The sequence below is a fragment of the Myxine glutinosa genome, chromosome 6, assembly GCF_964187855.1.
Source record: "Myxine glutinosa chromosome 6, kmMyxGlut1.1, whole genome shotgun sequence".
In the NCBI taxonomy this organism is placed as follows: Eukaryota; Metazoa; Chordata; class Myxini; order Myxiniformes; family Myxinidae; genus Myxine; species Myxine glutinosa.
This window is the reverse complement of record NC_136266.1, coordinates 149,670,512-149,688,043: the sequence shown is the minus strand read 5'-3', so window position 1 is coordinate 149,688,043 and position 17,532 is coordinate 149,670,512. Positions and strand designations below refer to the sequence as shown.

General features: G+C 46.5%; 2 protein-coding genes across 2 annotated transcripts in view; one reads left to right on the top strand and one right to left on the bottom strand.

Moving 5' to 3' along the window:
* PKD1L1 (polycystin 1 like 1, transient receptor potential channel interacting) overlaps window positions 1-17,532 on the bottom strand; it is a 156,617-nt gene that overhangs the window by 93,521 nt on the left and 45,564 nt on the right. Inside the window, exon 15 of the mRNA XM_068119426.2 lies at window positions 12,227-12,311. Coding sequence (XP_067975527.2) covers window positions 12,227-12,311 — 85 coding nt within the window. The remainder of the gene's footprint in view (window positions 1-12,226; window positions 12,312-17,532) is intronic.
* Window positions 287-3,832, top strand: LOC144892675 (uncharacterized). The gene is made up of 2 exons (XM_078780741.1): window positions 287-508; window positions 569-3,832. Exon 2 carries the CDS (start codon window positions 1,159-1,161, stop codon window positions 3,376-3,378), a length of 2,220 nt encoding a protein of 739 aa, XP_078636867.1. The 5' UTR covers window positions 287-508; window positions 569-1,158; the 3' UTR covers window positions 3,379-3,832.

Genomic DNA, 17,532 nt, shown 5'->3' with positions numbered 1-17,532 from the left:
TGTATGTGGCTGCGTGTGGCTGCCTGGAATCGGGAAGGCGGCTACAGTGGTTGATATTGGTTGTGGATTGTCCGGGGTGCTTCGATTTGCATAGGGGGTGAAGATTGGGATATTACATTATTTTAAGTAAGTATCGGCATGAGTAATTACATAAGTAATTATGAATTATTATGAGTATTAGTTATGAGTAAGTGATTATTTTAGTAAAGTTACATGTTTCGCTGTGTTGTGGATCTGCGGACAAGCTAGTTTGATGGGTACCCTGGGGTCTTCGGCGTGTCTATGTGTTTGGCCGTCGGGTACACCGGACTCTTGAATGGGTTTTCATGAGACAAATTTCAGACATAACAGTGAGAATCTATTTTGAGCGAATCACAGTGGGTGAGGAAAACATTGTGTGTGACCAGACACCAGAACTGACCAGAATTGAAATTGGAAGTAGACCAGGTTATTTCTATTATTTGTTTATTCGTGAAAATAAATAAATAATAGGGGGAGGTTAATGGAGGTTAATGGTGGTTTGTTTGTGTTAATGGAGGTCAATGGTGGTTTGTTTGTGTTAATGGAGGTTAATGGTGGTTTGTTTGTGTTAATTCTAGTTGAAACTCTAGCTGAAGTAATTTTCGTTTATTTTTATTATTTTATTGATTTTTATGATTTTGATTGATTTGAGATTTGAGATGATTGATTTTTATTATTTTATAATTTTATTTTATTGATGTTGGAAACAGGTAATGGGATGCTGAGAGAAGGATTGAATTTAATTTGAATTGGACTGGATTAAATGGGATTAAATTTAAAAATTGAATATTGGATAAAATTGGATCCACTTGAAAAAAGTGGATTAGGAAATTGGAGAAAAGGTGTTCTATGAAACTATGAATTGAATGAATTGAATCTATGAATTGGAGACCTGTAGACCAGGCGTTCCCAGGAGACTTGTGGACCAGGTGTTCCACCAGAGGAAAAAGACCAGGTGCTCGTAAAACACTTCACCCGCAAGAACGCCTTGGAACCAAGGTGGAAGGGACCAGTCCAGGTGTTGCTGACTACACCAACGGCAGTCTTTTGCGAGGGCAAGACTTCGTGGATCCACGCCACGCACTGTAAGTTGGCCATACAAGCACCAGACACTACACCACAGCAACCACAGTAAGGATGGGCCTAATCATAGGTACAATACTATTGATAGCGACAGCAGCTAGGGGAAACTCCGATTCCAATAGATGCGAAAACGAAACCCGACACCTCACCGTAACATGGGGACAGAGAGTATCACTACCATGTTTCGAACAGAAAGCCCTGCACACAAATTGGGTGAACATAAATTGGCTAGCACTGTCGGCAGGGCCTGGACGCGTTGGCATGGTACTACAAAAGCAACGAGAGTTCCGGGAAGACGGGCAAGCTAGCATTAAGACCTTGGCCCAACCAGGATACCAATGGGGAACCCCTGATTTTAAGCTACAAACACGCACACGCCTAGGGAAAGACATGACCATGCAGGTCCGGTGCAGCGTCTGGACCCCTGGCGCGGCCGGTGGCGAAAAGAACTACATACCATGCATCGAATACATACTCACGCCACAACCCCAGAATAAGGCCCCAAAGAAGGGTGAAAACACATATTGGAAAGTGGCCAGGGAGGTGGCAACAATTCAAAATAGGACACACTGCTGGTCGTGCATGCGCTTTCCCCAAGCAGGCACCACAGGAATACACATGATAGTGCTACCTCTGTCCCTCAATGACCTCTGCTCACAACCTATCGATTCCCCATGTTTAGTCACCACGCTGGAAAGAGAAGGGGTTGACAACGGCAAGAGTTGCAATCGACAATTTAATTATCGCCCGTCAATGATTGCCCATGTGGCCGAGAGGCCTGCCCCCGTCTGGGTCAAACCACAGAAAGGGAGGGTCTGCCTCCAGGGTTCCGGCCACTTGCGTATGGGAGAATCAGAATGCGCCTACACTCTCCCCGGGAAGCTGGGACAAGGGAGCTCGGGGATTACATTACGAATAGTACTGCAAGATAAACACAACCACAACATAACGGCTATAACATTCTCTAGGGGGGTTAGTAGGATTAATGGGGTGGTAAAGGGACTCCAGCGCTTATCCACCCACCTGGTCCCACCCCATGGGACAATGTTTATATGCGGCGACAAGGCTTACCCCTATTTACCAAATAATTGGGGGGGCACATGTTATCTGGGTTCAGTTCTTCCTGACGTTGAGATACTGGATGAGCTAGACCCAAAGTCCTTGGACAGGCGTTATAAGAGGTCAGTCATGAACGAAGATGGAACCACTAAACTACACGGGAGCCTATGGGAAAAGGTGTTTGGTTTCTTCTTCCCAGGAGCGGGCACAGTCATGGATAGTTTCCGGATAGACAAATTGGCTTTGGCCCTAGAAAAGGTGGCAAACGACACCGCTACGGCTCATGACATACTATTGGACACGGTAATTCACATGCGTACAATGGTGATGCAGAATCGGGTGGCTTTGGACATGCTCCTGGCAGAGAAAGGAGGGGTATGCGGAATTATAGAGGGAAAATGTTGCACTTACATACCCGATCCATCTGAAGGAGTGTCAGCCGCAATAGTGAGACTAAGGGAAACTAGCCACGCCCTGACGATCGATCGGATCGCGCGCGAAAATTCTTATACATTTAGCTGGCTCACTGACTGGTTCCAGGGATGGACGGGCACCATAGTGAAGTGGTTATTGACCGCACTGGCTGTGATAATCGGGGTAGTAATTTGGGGGGCACTAATGAAATCTCTAGTCCTCCTCTGTATGAGAAAGTATTTTACAGGATGGAAAGTGAAGAAGCCGCCGACAACGACTATGGCTCTGACCACAGAGGCCGTCGACCTGAACGGGTCCTTCAACAAGGCAGTTGCGACCAACGCTCCAGAAAATTGCATTGAATTTTGTAATGACTGTGATACTTGTGCGGATCCCATGTGGGAACTGGCTGCTGCCTGTAACGGTGTATGTGATGACTGTGATACTTGTGCTATAAACCCCTTGCGTGTACTGGCTAACGCTGCTTATGTATTACAAGCTGACAGCTGCACGCCCCCTTCCGACCCAACTATGGATCTGATTGCGACACTGGGTCTGGCGATCGAGGGACCCGACGTGGATATCCTAGACCCGCAAGCCGACCAGGCGCCCAAGGGAGACTTTGACATAAAGGAAGTTCCTCTCTTTGCTCCATATGTATTAAGTTCAAATGCTTCAAGTGAATCGGATTTTTACGCTCTGTACCCTGACCAGGAAATTGAGACACAAGATACTGACAATATTATGTATTCCCCAGAACAGCAGCACGTGAGGGACCTCATGGGCATGATCGTTGATTAACTTCGAAGATCTGCAAGGACTGAGTCTGCAAAGGGTGGGGGGAGCAAGTTCCGCAGGGGAGGTGATGGGCCCTCTGGCGGAGCAGAACCTCATCTGGACCAGACACCTTCGTTGTGGATCCGAAACGTTAATGGACTTTCATGTTCTGAGCCCTCAGGCTCCAAGCACGCACCACACGACACGTTCACCAAATGCACGGGCGAGGCGCTTTGGGCGCACGATATGCCCTTGGGAGATACCCGCATTACACAATTATTTTTCAATAAAGCCCGATGTGGCACGTTGTCTCTTAAGATACTTTGTCTCGACGAGACAAGAGGAAGGAATGTCAAGTTGTAGATTTGTTATTGCCTAAAGTTCAGTTATAGACGTTGGTTGCTAATGTGTTATGATTTAAATGTTGTTTAAAAATGCTATTTTCATAAAGTTAATAAAGGGTTTTTGCTTCGTTTTAGTTTTGGATGAGGAAAGGCTCGCTTCGGTCGTGCTGGACAAATTGTATACGTGTGCTTTTTCGAGGCTAGATAAGGCCGGTCGTAAAACCACGCCCACATGCGCGTGATTTTGCGTAACGCTAGTAGAATGTTTAGAGTGCAGACATAAACCTATCGTTAACCATATATATTTTGTATTAATCACAGCGACGCATGACTCTGTATAAACATGCTTTGAATTACTCATGTAAACAAACCCATAAAATATATGGGTTTGTTTGGCCAAGCATGCACTCTTCTCTTTGTGAGTTACATTTCTGTTTTCTCGGAGCCCAGAGAAACATTTGGTCCGAATGATAAGGAAGGGCTGACTCCCCCGAACAGCGGATAACGGTGGGAGGGACTCTCGCCAGTCGCTTTGTTCTCTCGGAGATTTTCTGATAATCGTATTCATATATAAGTGAATGAGAATCAATGTGTTTCCAGGAAGGCTTGACGTGGCATGAGACTGGCTCTTGCTGTAGATGTCTTGACTTCTTCCGGATCTGTATAAGTTGGTTTTTAATAAAGCTGCGTCATTTCAGGCTATTGTGGACTTCTTTTGCAAACGAAGAGCTGCTTCTTCACACATATACCATGTACACAATCACGTGCTAACAACATATAGTGTACACAATCACGTGTTAACAACATATACTGTGTACACAAACAAGTGTCAGCAACATATACCGTGTACACAATCAAATGTCAGCAACATATACCGTGCACACAATCAAGTTTCAGCAACATATACCATGTACACAATCACGTGTTAACAACATATAGTGTACACAATCACGTGTTAACAACATATACTGTGTACACAATCAAGTGTCAGCAACATATACCGTGTACACAAACAAGTGTCAGCAACATATACCGTGTACAAACAAGTGTCAGCAACATATACCGTGTACACAATCAAATGTCAGGAACATGTACCGTGTACACAATCACGTGTTAACAACATATACCGTGTGCACAAACAAGTGTCAGCAACATATACCGTGTACACAATCACGTGTTAACAACATATACCGTGTACACAATCAAGTGTCAGAACATATACCGTGTACACAATCAAGTGTCAGCAACATATACCGTGTACACAATCAAGTGTCAGAACATATACCGTGTAAGTGTCAGCAACATATACCGTGTACACAATCAAGTGTCAGAACATATACCGTGTACACAATCAAGTGTCAGAACATATACCGTGTACACAATCAAGTGTCAGCAACATATACCGTGTACATAATCAAGTGTCAGCAACATATACCGTGTACACAGACAAGTGTCAGCAATATATACCGTGTACACAAACAAGTGTCAGCAACATATACCGTGTACACAGACAAGTGTCAGCAATATATACCGTGTGCACAAACAAGTGTCAGCAACATATACCGTGTACACAATCAAGTGTCAGCAACATATACCGTGTACACAATCAAGTGTCAGCAACATATACCGTGTGCACAATCAAGTGTCAGCAACATATACCGTGTACACAATCAAGTGTCAGCAACATATACCGTGTGCACAATCAAGTGTCAGCAACATATACCGTGTACACAATCAAGTGTCAGCAACATATACCGTGTACACAAACAAGTGTCAGCAACATATACCGTGTACACAGACAAGTGTCAGCAATATATACCGTGTGCACAAACAAGTGTCAGCAACATATACCGTGTGCACAATCAAGTGTCAGCAACATATACCGTGTGCACAAACAAGTGTCAGCAACATATACCGTGTGCACAATCAAGTGTCAGCAACATATACCGTGTACACAATCAAGTGTCAGCAACATATACCGTGTACACAATCACGTGTTAACAACATATATCGTGTACACAATCACGTGTCAGGAACATATATCGTGTACACAATCAAGTGTCAGCAACATATACTATTTGTACTTTGTTCCAGTACATCATGTAAATCCCTTGAGCCCAATTATATTTTACATACGTACATTAATCTATCTACACAAAGCAAACCATTCAATACAGAAAACTTTTGGACAGACAACGGACGCCTTTCATTTTACACTTTTCCCCTTGATATGGACTTTGTCAAAGTTGCTTTATTATTGAGAACAAGTACAAAAAGTTTTAATTAAAACAAACAAAAGCCGCGTCGATGTTACACAATACCTAGATGCAGCTGGGCCTATAACGTCGATGTTATAGGCACAGGACATTCCTATTGATTCGATTACTTGATGTTATTTTTGTGCAAAGTGAAAATATATCTTGGCAATTTCCCGTGTGTGGCGACGAATTTTTAATATATCTCGGCATTTTCCCATCTGTTATTTCAGGCGGTGTATGACTGACCATGCCGCGATTTAAAATATATATATCTCGACAATTTCCCGTGTGTGGCGACACGTGAACGAAGCTATGCTCCTCTCTCCACATTATTGTGACGACGTATAAATTAAATATTTCATCGTGACGATTGTCATCAAATGGACGAATTTTTAATATATCTCGGCATTTTCCTGTCTGTTATTTCAGGCGGTGTATGACTGAGCATGCCGCGATTTAAAAAATATATATCTCGGCAATTTCCCGTATGTGGCGACACGTGAACGAAGCTATGCTCCTCTCTCCACATTATTGTGACGACATATAAATTAAATATTTCATCGTGACAATTGTCATCAAATGGACGAATTTTTAATATATCTCGGCATTTTCCCGTCTGTTATTTCGGGCGGTGTATGACTGACCATGCCGCGATTTAAACAAAATATATATATATCTCGGCATTTTCCCGTCTGTTATTTCGGGCGGTGCATGACTGACCATGCCGCGATTTAAAAAAAATATATCTCAATGGACTTGAAGTTACAGGCCTTTGAGAATTCATTTCGTTCTATAAAGGGCAACTGTAACGTATTATTCTGACTTGTATTTGCATTGTTGTTGTGGTTTATCGGACGCGCTTATTCGTCAGACACGAGTGAATCATCACCGCGTCAATAAACGCGCTTTCCGCTTCCGGCACGATGGAGTCTGCTTGAGTTCGTTACATGGTGTCAGAAGTTCGTTGATATTCACGCCATAAGCCGCCTTTCGTCTCCATAAATATGGCATCTCCGAACTTTGATCATCCCTCGATCGACTGGGAGAGTCTGGATCTCTACCAGGAGTTTTGCCGGTTCAGAAATCACGTCAGTTTTGTCTTGTCAGGGCCGCTCGCAGACATAACGAAGCCTCGTCAAGCAGGATGGCTCGGAACGTGGATCGGCGAACAAGGTCGTCAAATCTACCAAACTCTATCTTGGGAGGAAGGAGAGAAAGACGACCCGCAGGAAGTGCTGAACAAATTCCAGAACTATGTGCAGCCCAGAAAGAACAAAAGAGTTGCCAGACACCGACTGAAACAAAGGCGCCAGCGGAGTGGTGAGTCTTTTGACCATTTCATAAAAGATCTGAGGATAATTCTCATGGATTGCGATTACCAAGACCCAGACGACATAATCGTCGATTGCATCATTGATGGCAGCCATGATAAGAGGGTCCAAGAGAAATTACTCGATAGGGGTGAGGAGCTCTCACTAGCTAAAGCTATAGAAATTGGCCAACAGCTAGAGCTCTCGCAGAAACATATGAGAATAGTCCGAGATGAAGATGCTCTCATCTCAGCCCTCAGATCTGAAAACGAACGAACTCAGCACCAGACTCAACGTTGTAAGAGCAAGCCTGATAGGCATACACAAGCCACCGAGCTGTTCAAAGCTGAGAATCGGTTTCGGAATGACGGTCCCTGCAGCAAATGTGGCCAGTCAGTGCACAGGCAAGCCAAGTGTCCAGCAATTAATTCTAGCTGCTCCTACTGCAAGAAGCCTGGTCACTGGTTTGCGGCATGTCGGAAGAGACTGCGCGACCTAAAGTCCCTTGATGAGGAGACCAGTCTAGATCATGTAGATCTTCCTCAAGAACTCGTCAAGGAATCTGAAATTTTAAGGATCTCCGCTCTACAACCAAGCATCAATACGGCTACTCATGACAAGTGGGCACAGACCGTCACGTTGCTGGGTCAGCCGACTCGGTTCCGGATTGACACGGGTGCAAGGTGCAACACACTAACACTCAACGACTACCAGTTAGTCCAGCACCTCGCAGGCGATCTACAATCGTCGCATAAAGTTCTTAAAACATACTCGAACCATACTATCCATCCTGTCGGTACCGTGACACTCCCCCTCTCTCTCACAAAAACAAGACCGTTAGAGCCAGTTTTGAGGTCATTGACCTCGATCAGGAGAATGTAATGTCAGGCGCTACCTCGGAAGCCCTAGGCCTCATTGTCAAGCTCGATAAGTTGTCTCTTGTTCAGCCTCTAGTCAATGTGTCTCAGGAAGCTGTAATCTCTGAGTTTCCAGAAGTTGCCAAGACAACTGGAACTCTTCCCGGAACTTATCGGATCAAGCTTGTAGAAGGGTCACAGGGAGTAGTTCATGCTCCTCGCAGACAGCCTGCAGCATTGAGAGAGCAAATAGTTGACAAGCTACAAGAGATGGTCACCGAAGGTCACATCGCGAAGGTAGAACGACCGACTGAGTGGGTGAGTTCCATGGTAGTAGCTCTTCGCAACGGCAAAGTCCGCATCTGTATAGACCCCAAAGACTTAAACAAGTGCACAAAACGTGAGCACTACCCAATGAGAACTGTTCAGGAAGTTTTAGCTCAAATCCCTGGAGCCAAAGTATTTTCTGTGCTTGACGCCCGCAGTGGGTTCATGCAAATTCGCCTTGACGAGCCTTCTTCATTCTTGACCACGTTCAATACACCTGTAGGGAGATACCGCTGGCTGCGTCTCCCTTATGGATTGAGGTGCTCGCCGGAGATATTCCAGCGAATCATGGACCAGATGCTAGAAGGGATAGAATGGGCAACAGCGGTAATGGATGACATTTTAGTTGCTGGTCGTGACATCACCCACCACGACTGTGTACTGAAGCGAGTTATGCAACGAGCTACAAGTTATAACCTGCAACTAAACTTCCGAAAATGCCTCATCCGGCGAACCTCAGTCCCTTATGTAGGCCACCTGCTTACTGCAGAAGGAGTGCTACCAGATCCATTCAAGACGAAGGCAGTTGAGAAAATGCCACGTCCAACAGACAAACAAGGCGTCAAGCGTTTCCTTGGATTCGTTCAGTATTTAGGGAAGTTTATCCCCAACCTAAGTGACACAAGCAAGCCTCTCCGTGATCTCTGCAAGGCGGACGTGGAGTTCTCCTGGCAGTCAGCTCAGGAGCTGTCCTTCAAGAAGCTGAAGCAAGCATGTATTTCGGCCCCGGTCCTTCAGTACTACGATGTAAGTCAGCCAGTTGAAATACAAGCCGATGCCAGCCAAAACGCTGTAGGAGCCTGTTTGCTCCAGAATGGCAACCCTATAGCGTTCACATCACGCAGTATGACCGATACTGAGTGTCGCTACGCTATGATTGAGAAGGAAATGCTCTCAATCGTCCATGCAACAGAAGCATTTCACTACTATATCTTTGGAAAATCAGTAGTGGTATATAATGACCATAAACCCCTTGAGGAAATCTTCAAGAAGCCTCTCCTATCTTCTCCCATGCGTTTACAGCGTATGTTGCTCAAGCTTCAATGGTATGACTTGGAGGTTAACTACTGCCGTGGTTCTGAGATGGTGCTCCCCGACACATTGTCCCGTGCACCTCTACCGGACACCGACTCAGAAGCTGAGAAAGACCTTGAGCCTGTGAACATGTTCCAGTTCCTTGCGATCACGAGTGGGAAATACCTCGAAATCCAGGAAGCTACTCTGAGTCAAATGAGCCTTCTCTGCGGTGTCATTGCAAGTGGATGGCCTGACTCCCGAAAGGAAGTCCCAGCACAGGTCCGTCCGTACTTTGACTCCAGAACGCAATTGGCAGTCTCAGACAGTGTTGTCTACAAAGGCATGCGCCTTGTCATCCCGCCAAGCCTCAGACCCAGAATGCTGAGCTCGATTCATGAATCGCACCTCGGAGTGAACAAGTGTAAGCAGCGTGCTCGCGAGGTCATGTATTGGCCCTCAATGAACTCTGACATCGAAGAAACTGTACGGAATTGTTGCAAGTGTGCAGAGTATCAAAGCGCTCAGCAACGGGAGCCTCTCTTGCCGACTTACACGCCTGATCTTCCATTCATCGAAGTTGGAAGCGACGTTTTTGACTTCGAATCAAAGCAGTATTTGCTCACGGTCGATTATTACTCCAAGTTTGTGGAGGTGGATTGCCTCAAGGACATTACAGCTCGCTCTGTAATCGAAGCTCTCAAGCAGCAGTTTTGTCGACATGGTATTCCAGAGAAGCTGCGAAGCGATTCCGGAAGTCAGTACACGTCAGAGGAATTTTCTCAGTTTTGCAAGGAATATGGCATAACTCACGACATTGTGTCCCCCAAGCACCAACGTGCCAATGGAGAGGCAGAAAGAGCGATCCAGACAGTGAAAAGGCTCTGGAAGAAGTCAGCAGATAAGTACTTAGCCCTGCTAGACTACCGCACCACTCCACTGGAAGGAATAAACTTGTCCCCGGCTCAGCTCCTAATGGGAAGACGCCCCAGAAACACACTGCCTTGCAACCGCACTCTTCTCATGCCTGCGCGGTATGACCATCACCTTGTGAGATCACGCCTTGACACACAGAAGGAGAAACAAAAATACTATCATGACAAGCCATCTATGTCAGATTTGCCACCGCTCCAGCCGGGAGACAGTGTTAGGATGTTGCCAAACCCGGAGGCCAGGCATTGGATTCCGGCTGTAGTTGAGGCGCGCCACAACAGCCCCGGGTCATATTTGCTGAGGACCCCAAACAATGTGTACCGGCGTAACAGGCTCCATCTCCGCAGAGTGCCTCATTCAGCCAATGTTGGCCTGGTGGGAAGTCAGCCACTCTCTCGCTTTTACTCTTCCCAGGACATGAGGGACTTCCCTGATCCCACCACTCAACAGGACACCCCAGTGGGGAACTGCTGCAAGTCCCCAAGTCCAAGTGAGCAAGCATCTGAATCCCAAAGTCTCCCAACAGTGTCATCGCCTCGAGCCACTGCATCTCCCAGAAATACCAAGTTCATCACAAGGAGCGGCAGAGCGGTTAACCCTCCCAGACGTCTGGATCTTTAAATTTAAATCAATTGATTCACGTGATCTGAATGTGATGCTGTTTGTTAATTAATTCAGTGTAAGTTTTACTTTATAGAGTTATTTGCTTTGCTGGTTTCCTTTAAAGTGGCTTCCTTGAAAGAAAGGAGGATGTAACGTATTATTCTGACTTGTATTTGCATTGTTGTTGTGGTTTATCGGACGCGCTTATTCGTCAGACACGAGTGAATCATCACCGCGTCAATAAACGCGCTTTCCGCTTCCGGCACGATGGAGTCTGCTTGAGTTCGTTACAGCAACTTTCATCGGATTTTCTTCCCGTTTTTTTTCAACCGAGTCTAAAACTATGTTAGCGACTGTGAAAAATGAAATGATATATCGAATTTGATTTGAAATAAAACTGTGTGAGAGAGGAAGACACCACGGGCCTACAAAACAGGCCTCAAAGCTATGCGAGTTAATAAAATGGTGGATATTTGTTTATATGAAGCCTCTCCCAGAATGGGCGGAGCTATGGTTCCCAGAATGGGTGGAGCTTTGAGGTTTTGTCTTCTCTGCAAGAACAAGAAGAAGAAGAAGAAGAAGAAGAACAACAACAACAGCAGAGGGCACTCTATGACCAGCGTCTGCGACGCGGCTAAAAACAATGGAGAATTTCAGTCTCCATGAGGGTGAGAAACACCAGGAGTGGATCAGCAGCATCACCTGTGGCATTCTTATTTGAAGCAGCCAGCGGCCCTTCGGATGCATATAGCACATGGATGTACGTACGCGCTTTGGTACTGTACATCACCCTAGGTGCGTTGGGGGGTATCTCAGCAATTTGGAGCAGGAAAATTTACCTGCTGAAATTGACCTGCCCGTAAGCAGGATGAAGGTGGCGGTAAAAAGCACTCGTGATTGCCGGCTAAGCCAGATGCCAGTGGATTCACATTGCACCTTGCCCATGAGCCAGGTAGATCGATGCCAAAATGGAGTCACCAATTATATCAGCTCTTCCTCACCAAGATCACAAATTCCTCACTGAGAAAAAAAACCACACGAGCTTAACAAACAGATAGTGGCTCCTTCTATCAACCAATAAGGAAGCAAAGGACCCAGACCTGTCCACGTAGGTACAAAATCGCCAGCACAAAATACATTTTAATGCTCCTAAATAAAATCACTGGATTCACATTACAACCCTGATAACATATCCCCTCTGTAAAATGCTTGCAACATTGGCTTACAAGTAGAGGCTGGAAGATGAACAAAGAGCCCAGAATGGAGAGCAACAACATGTGTGACCACAGCAGGATTTCGGATGGATTGAACCTGTGGAAGAGGAGGAAGAGCATGGAAACACAAGGGGCTGAGGTGACAGTCACTTACAAATTACCAGAACTCTCTCGATTGTTCTGGAACTCATGGCATGTTTATGCGGGTGGAGTTTCACCATTATATTATTGTTACGGCCTGCAGCACACCAAGCCAAGCATGTGAGCAAACCAGCTGCATTTATGGGTTATAACAATCGGAAATATATTCATATACATAAAGAGGAAGCAAAGAAGGAGGTAGAAAAGGGAAAATCCGATTGGGCCAGCACGAGGGTGAGGAGTAGGCAACCAGGAAGCTGGAGGGTGGACCTGCAGGACCTGCAGTGGAGAAGGACCTGCAGTCCGATGGTTCCGGAAGATGTCAGAAGAGAAGAGACCCACACGGTGAGTAAGTGGGCGGCACCGTATCCTCCAGTATCAAGCTCAAGGCCAGATCGGGGATCTGAACTGGAGGAGCCGCAGCAAGAATTCAAGAAAATATAGCATTCAATGCAGCCCCCCCCCCCACCCCCACTCCCCCCCTAGTAGGCCACAATGCAGGCCCGACAAGAGGCCCCAATGCAGGCCCGACCATAGGCCCCAACGCAGGCCCGACCGTAGGCCCCAATGCAGGTCCGACCATAGGCCCCAACGCAGGCCCGACCGTAGGCCCCAATGCAGGTCCGACCATAGGCCCAAATGCAGGCCCGACCGCAGGCTCCAATGCAGGCCCGACCGTACGCCCCAGTGCAGGCCCGACCGTAGGCCCCAGTGCAGGCCCGACCGTAGGCCCCAGTGCAGGCCCGACCGTAGGCCCCAGTGTAGGCCCGACCGTAGGCCCCAGTGTAGGCCCGACCATAGGCCCCAATGCAGGCCCGACTGTAGGCCCCAATACAGACCCGACCGTAGGCCCCAATGCAGGGCCGACCGTAGGCCCCAAGGCAGGCCCGACTATAGTCCGCAAGGTAGAGATACGGCAGCAAGTTCCATCAAACACGACCTTCAGGTAGAGATACCGCAGCAAGAGCTTGATCCAGCACCACCTAAGGGAGAGGTACTGCAGCTTGAAACTCTACAACAAGCAAAACGCACTCAGCCATGAGCCCTCATGAAAATTGCCATGAGCCCGCCTCAAAATTACCATGAGCCCTCCTCAAAATTACCATGAGCCCTCCTCAAAATTGCCATGAGCCCTCCTCAAAATTTCCATGAGCCCTCCTCAAAATTGCCATGAGCCCTCCTCAAAATTGCCATGAGCCCTCCTCAAAATTGCCATGAGCCCTCCTCAAAATTGCCATGAGCCCTCCTCAAAATTGCCATCAGCCCACCTCAAAATTGCCATGAGCCCGCCTCAAAATTGCCATGAGCCCTCAAAATTGTCATGAGTCCTCCTCAAAATTGTCATGAGCCCACCTCAAAATTGCCATGAGCCCGCCTCAAAATTGCCATGAGCCCTCCTCAAAATTGCCATGAGCCCTCCTCAAAATTGCCATGAGCCCTCCTCAAAATTGCCATGAGCCCTCCTCAAAATTGCCATCAGCCCACCTCAAAATTGCCATGAGCCCTCCTCAAAATTGCCATGAGCCCTCAAAATTGTCATGAGTCCTCCTCAAAATTGCCATGAGCCCACCTAAAAATTGCCATGAGCCCTCCTCAAAATTGCCATGAGCCCTCCTCAAAATTGCCATGAGCCCTCCTCAAAATTGCCATGAGCCCTCCTCAAAATTGCCATGAGCCCTCCTCAAAATTGCCATGAGCCCTCCTCAAAATTTCCACTCTCTCCTCTGCATCCACTTCCTGGTTCTCTCCCTGGTCCCACAGCCAATCATAGGCTTTACACCTGTGGGCTGAACCACTTGGTCTAACTCGTGGGGGAAGGGGGTGGGGGGGAGGAAGCGGAGGAGGAAGAAGCAGCATCAGAAACATCAGAGAGAAAAGAAAAGTCAGACCATAACAATAATCTTTATGTATTATATAGTGATATAACAAACATTTCTGTGTTTGAACATAGTGTGACTGAAACTTGAACTTGTTAATAAAATGTGTTTGTTTCTTATCCAGTTCAAATTCATGAAATCAAAAGATTGCTATCTCGTGAGCTTGAAAATACGTTTTCAATTGTTCAGAGGAGAGGAATCTTCGACATTTGAATAGGACTCCTAGTTTCTTCGAGGCAGACTTAGCTATTTGTGTAATGTGTGGATTCCAGGATAAATTTGATTTTCATGGTAATACCTAGTAGGTTTATTAGCGCTGAGGAAGCGCCTCTAGCGAATGACTTCCAGCCAGTGTAACGCGAATTCCTGTCACAGGAATTCTGAGATCATATAAGTGTGACGTGGCAGTTCCTGATTGGTTCGTGTTGGGGAACCCCTTCTCGCTGCCGACGTGACGTAAATTCGCGCACGCGCACTGGTGAAGCGCGAGATTCGGCCCAAGGTTCTTATTATTATTATTATTATTTTTGTATACAAGATCGAGGCTCGAACCATGATCGAGGCTCGAAATTCCATGCCCGAACCTCAGCGCAATCCAAGAGGATTCACTTGTTGTATCACATGATGTAACAAATCTGCACAAATCAAATCTGCAATGATCCAAACCTCGTGCTTTTTCTTTTGTAAGAAGCAACTTGTTTCCAAACACCGACTCCTTTTATCCCATAAGCCATATTATTATAATAGAGCAAACGTATATGGTTCGCTATGTATGTATGTATGTATGTATGTATGTAAGTATGTATGTATGTATGTACGTATGTATTGTTATGGATTCGGCACTAATTATTGTGGTATTGTTATTATTGTTGGTTCTCAGTAAGGGTTATTGTGGTTAAAAGGTTTAAAAGCGCTCATGATGAAAATGATGCCAGAAATGGGATAGCGCACCGGAAGAGGTGGAGCGAGGAAGAAGAGGCGTGAGGGGATCGAAAAAAGACGTTTTTGTGGAAGCTCCGGACCGAGCGGTCGAGCATACAGTGCGAGTGAACTTTGCGTCCTTGAAAGGAAGTTCGTGCGACAGGTGATATCGCCGGAGTGCTGTGGAGCCTGGGTAGTCGGGTATCTGCATTGAGGTCCCGGAGGATCCTTGCCTCGAGTGAAAGCCGTCCGCCATTTCGCCACGTGCGCTACCTTCACTGAAAAGGTTTTTGTCGCGTCGGCCGGGCATTATTCCCCGGTGCGTTGCCGGGGCCGGCTGTGCCAGAAAGTGGATTTTGGAGGATTATAAGGAGACTCGCTGATTGAACCGCAAACGTGTACGTCGGAGCGTGTCTTTGGGAGGGTTTCCATTCCACAGCTATTTTGCGGTGTGTTGAACCACGTAACCTCTGGGTTGCTTCGATCGTCCACGCCTCAATTGATTTTGATCGGACATTGATCCAACGATCGCTGGAGCGAATCGACTTCGCCTTGGAGGGGTACAGAGACATTGGGGGAGTGCCGTGAGTTTGGGTAAAGGACTAGATAAGGTGGTACCATCTTCAGATAGGGATTGTAGGGTGAATTGCTATTATTATTTGTGTCGTGATTCCGGTGTGATTTATAATATATTATTGTTTGTTCATAACCCTTGGTGTGGTTTCATTATTGATTTGATTGTTTCATTTGATGGTTTCATTGAGGGTTTCATTATATTGATTAATTTCAACCAAGGATAACATATCTTTCTGCCGGGGACCCTCTCGGGGTTCGGAGGTTTACCGAGACCAGGGGATAGGGGAGGACCCCGTAATACATAACAAACAGTATGTATGTATGTATGTATGTATGTATGTATGTATGTTTGTATGTATGTATGTATGTATGTATGTATGATTTATAATATATTTATTGTTTGTTCATAACCCTTGGTGTGGTTTCATTATTGATTTGTTTGTTTCATTTGATGGTTTCATTGAGGGTTTCATTATTGATTTATTTCAACCGAGGATAACATAACTTTCTGCCGGGGACCCTCTCGGGGTTCGGAGGTTTACCGAGACCAGGGGATAGGGGAGGACCTCGTAACAGTATGTATGTATGTATGTATGTATGTATGTTTGTATGTATGCATGTAAGTATGTATGTATGTATGTATGTATGTATGTATGTATGTATGTATGTATGTTTATATGCGACGAAAACTTCTTCTTCAAATAAAATGACCACCCTCTTAATTAACCCTCTTAATTGCGTTAAGACTGCTGAAACCCCTCAGACCTTTGATGACCCTTTAATTCCCCCAAGACCCTTCAGACCACCAAGACCCCTGAAGACCCAAAATACCCTGAAGACCCCCAAAGACCCCAATGACCCAAACTACCCTTCAAGGCCCTGAGGCTCAAAAAGACCCTGAATACCCAAAGACCCTGAATACCCAAAGACCCTGAATACCCGAAGACCCAAAACACCCCGAAGACCCAAAACACCCCGAAGACCCAAAAGACCCCGAAGACCCAAAACACCCCGAAGACCCAAAACACCCCGAAGACCCAAAACACCCCGAAGACGCAAAACACACCGAAGACCCAAAACACCCCGAAGACCCAAAACACCCCGAAGACCCAAAACACCCCGAAGACGCAAAACACACCGAAGACCCAAAACACCCCGAAGACCCAAAACACCCCGAAGACCCAAAACACCCCGAAGACCCAAAACACCCCGAAGACCCAAAACACCCCGAAGACCCAAAACACCCCGAAACACCCAAAACACCCCGAAGACCCAAAACACCCCGAAGACGCAAAACACCCCGAAGACCCAAAACACCCCGAAGACGCAAAACACCCCGAAGACCCAAAACACACCGAAGACCCAAAACACACCGAAGACCCAAAACACACCGAAGACCCAAGACACCCCGAAGACCCAAAACACCCTAAAGACCCAAAACACCCCAAAGACCCAAAACACCCCGAAGACCCAAAACACCCCGAAGACCCAAAACACCCCGAAGACCCAAAACACCCCGAAGACCCAAAACACCCCGAAGACCCAAAACACACCGAAGACCCAAAACACCCCGAAGACCCAAAACACCCCGAAGACCCAAAACACCCCGAAGACCCAAAACACCCCGAAGACCCAAAACACCCCGAAGACCCAAAACACCCCGAAGACGGAAAACACCCCAAATACCCAAAACACCCCGAAGACCTAAAACACCCCGAAGACCCAAAACACCCCGAAGACCAAAAAGACCCCGAAGACCCAAAATACCCTGAACGCCAAAAAGACCCCAAAGACCCAAAAGAC

Coding starts and splice junctions, on each gene's coding strand:
- LOC144892675 (XM_078780741.1), top strand. CDS start 1,159: ATGGGCCTAATCATAGGTACAATACTATTGATAGCGACAGCAGCTAGG.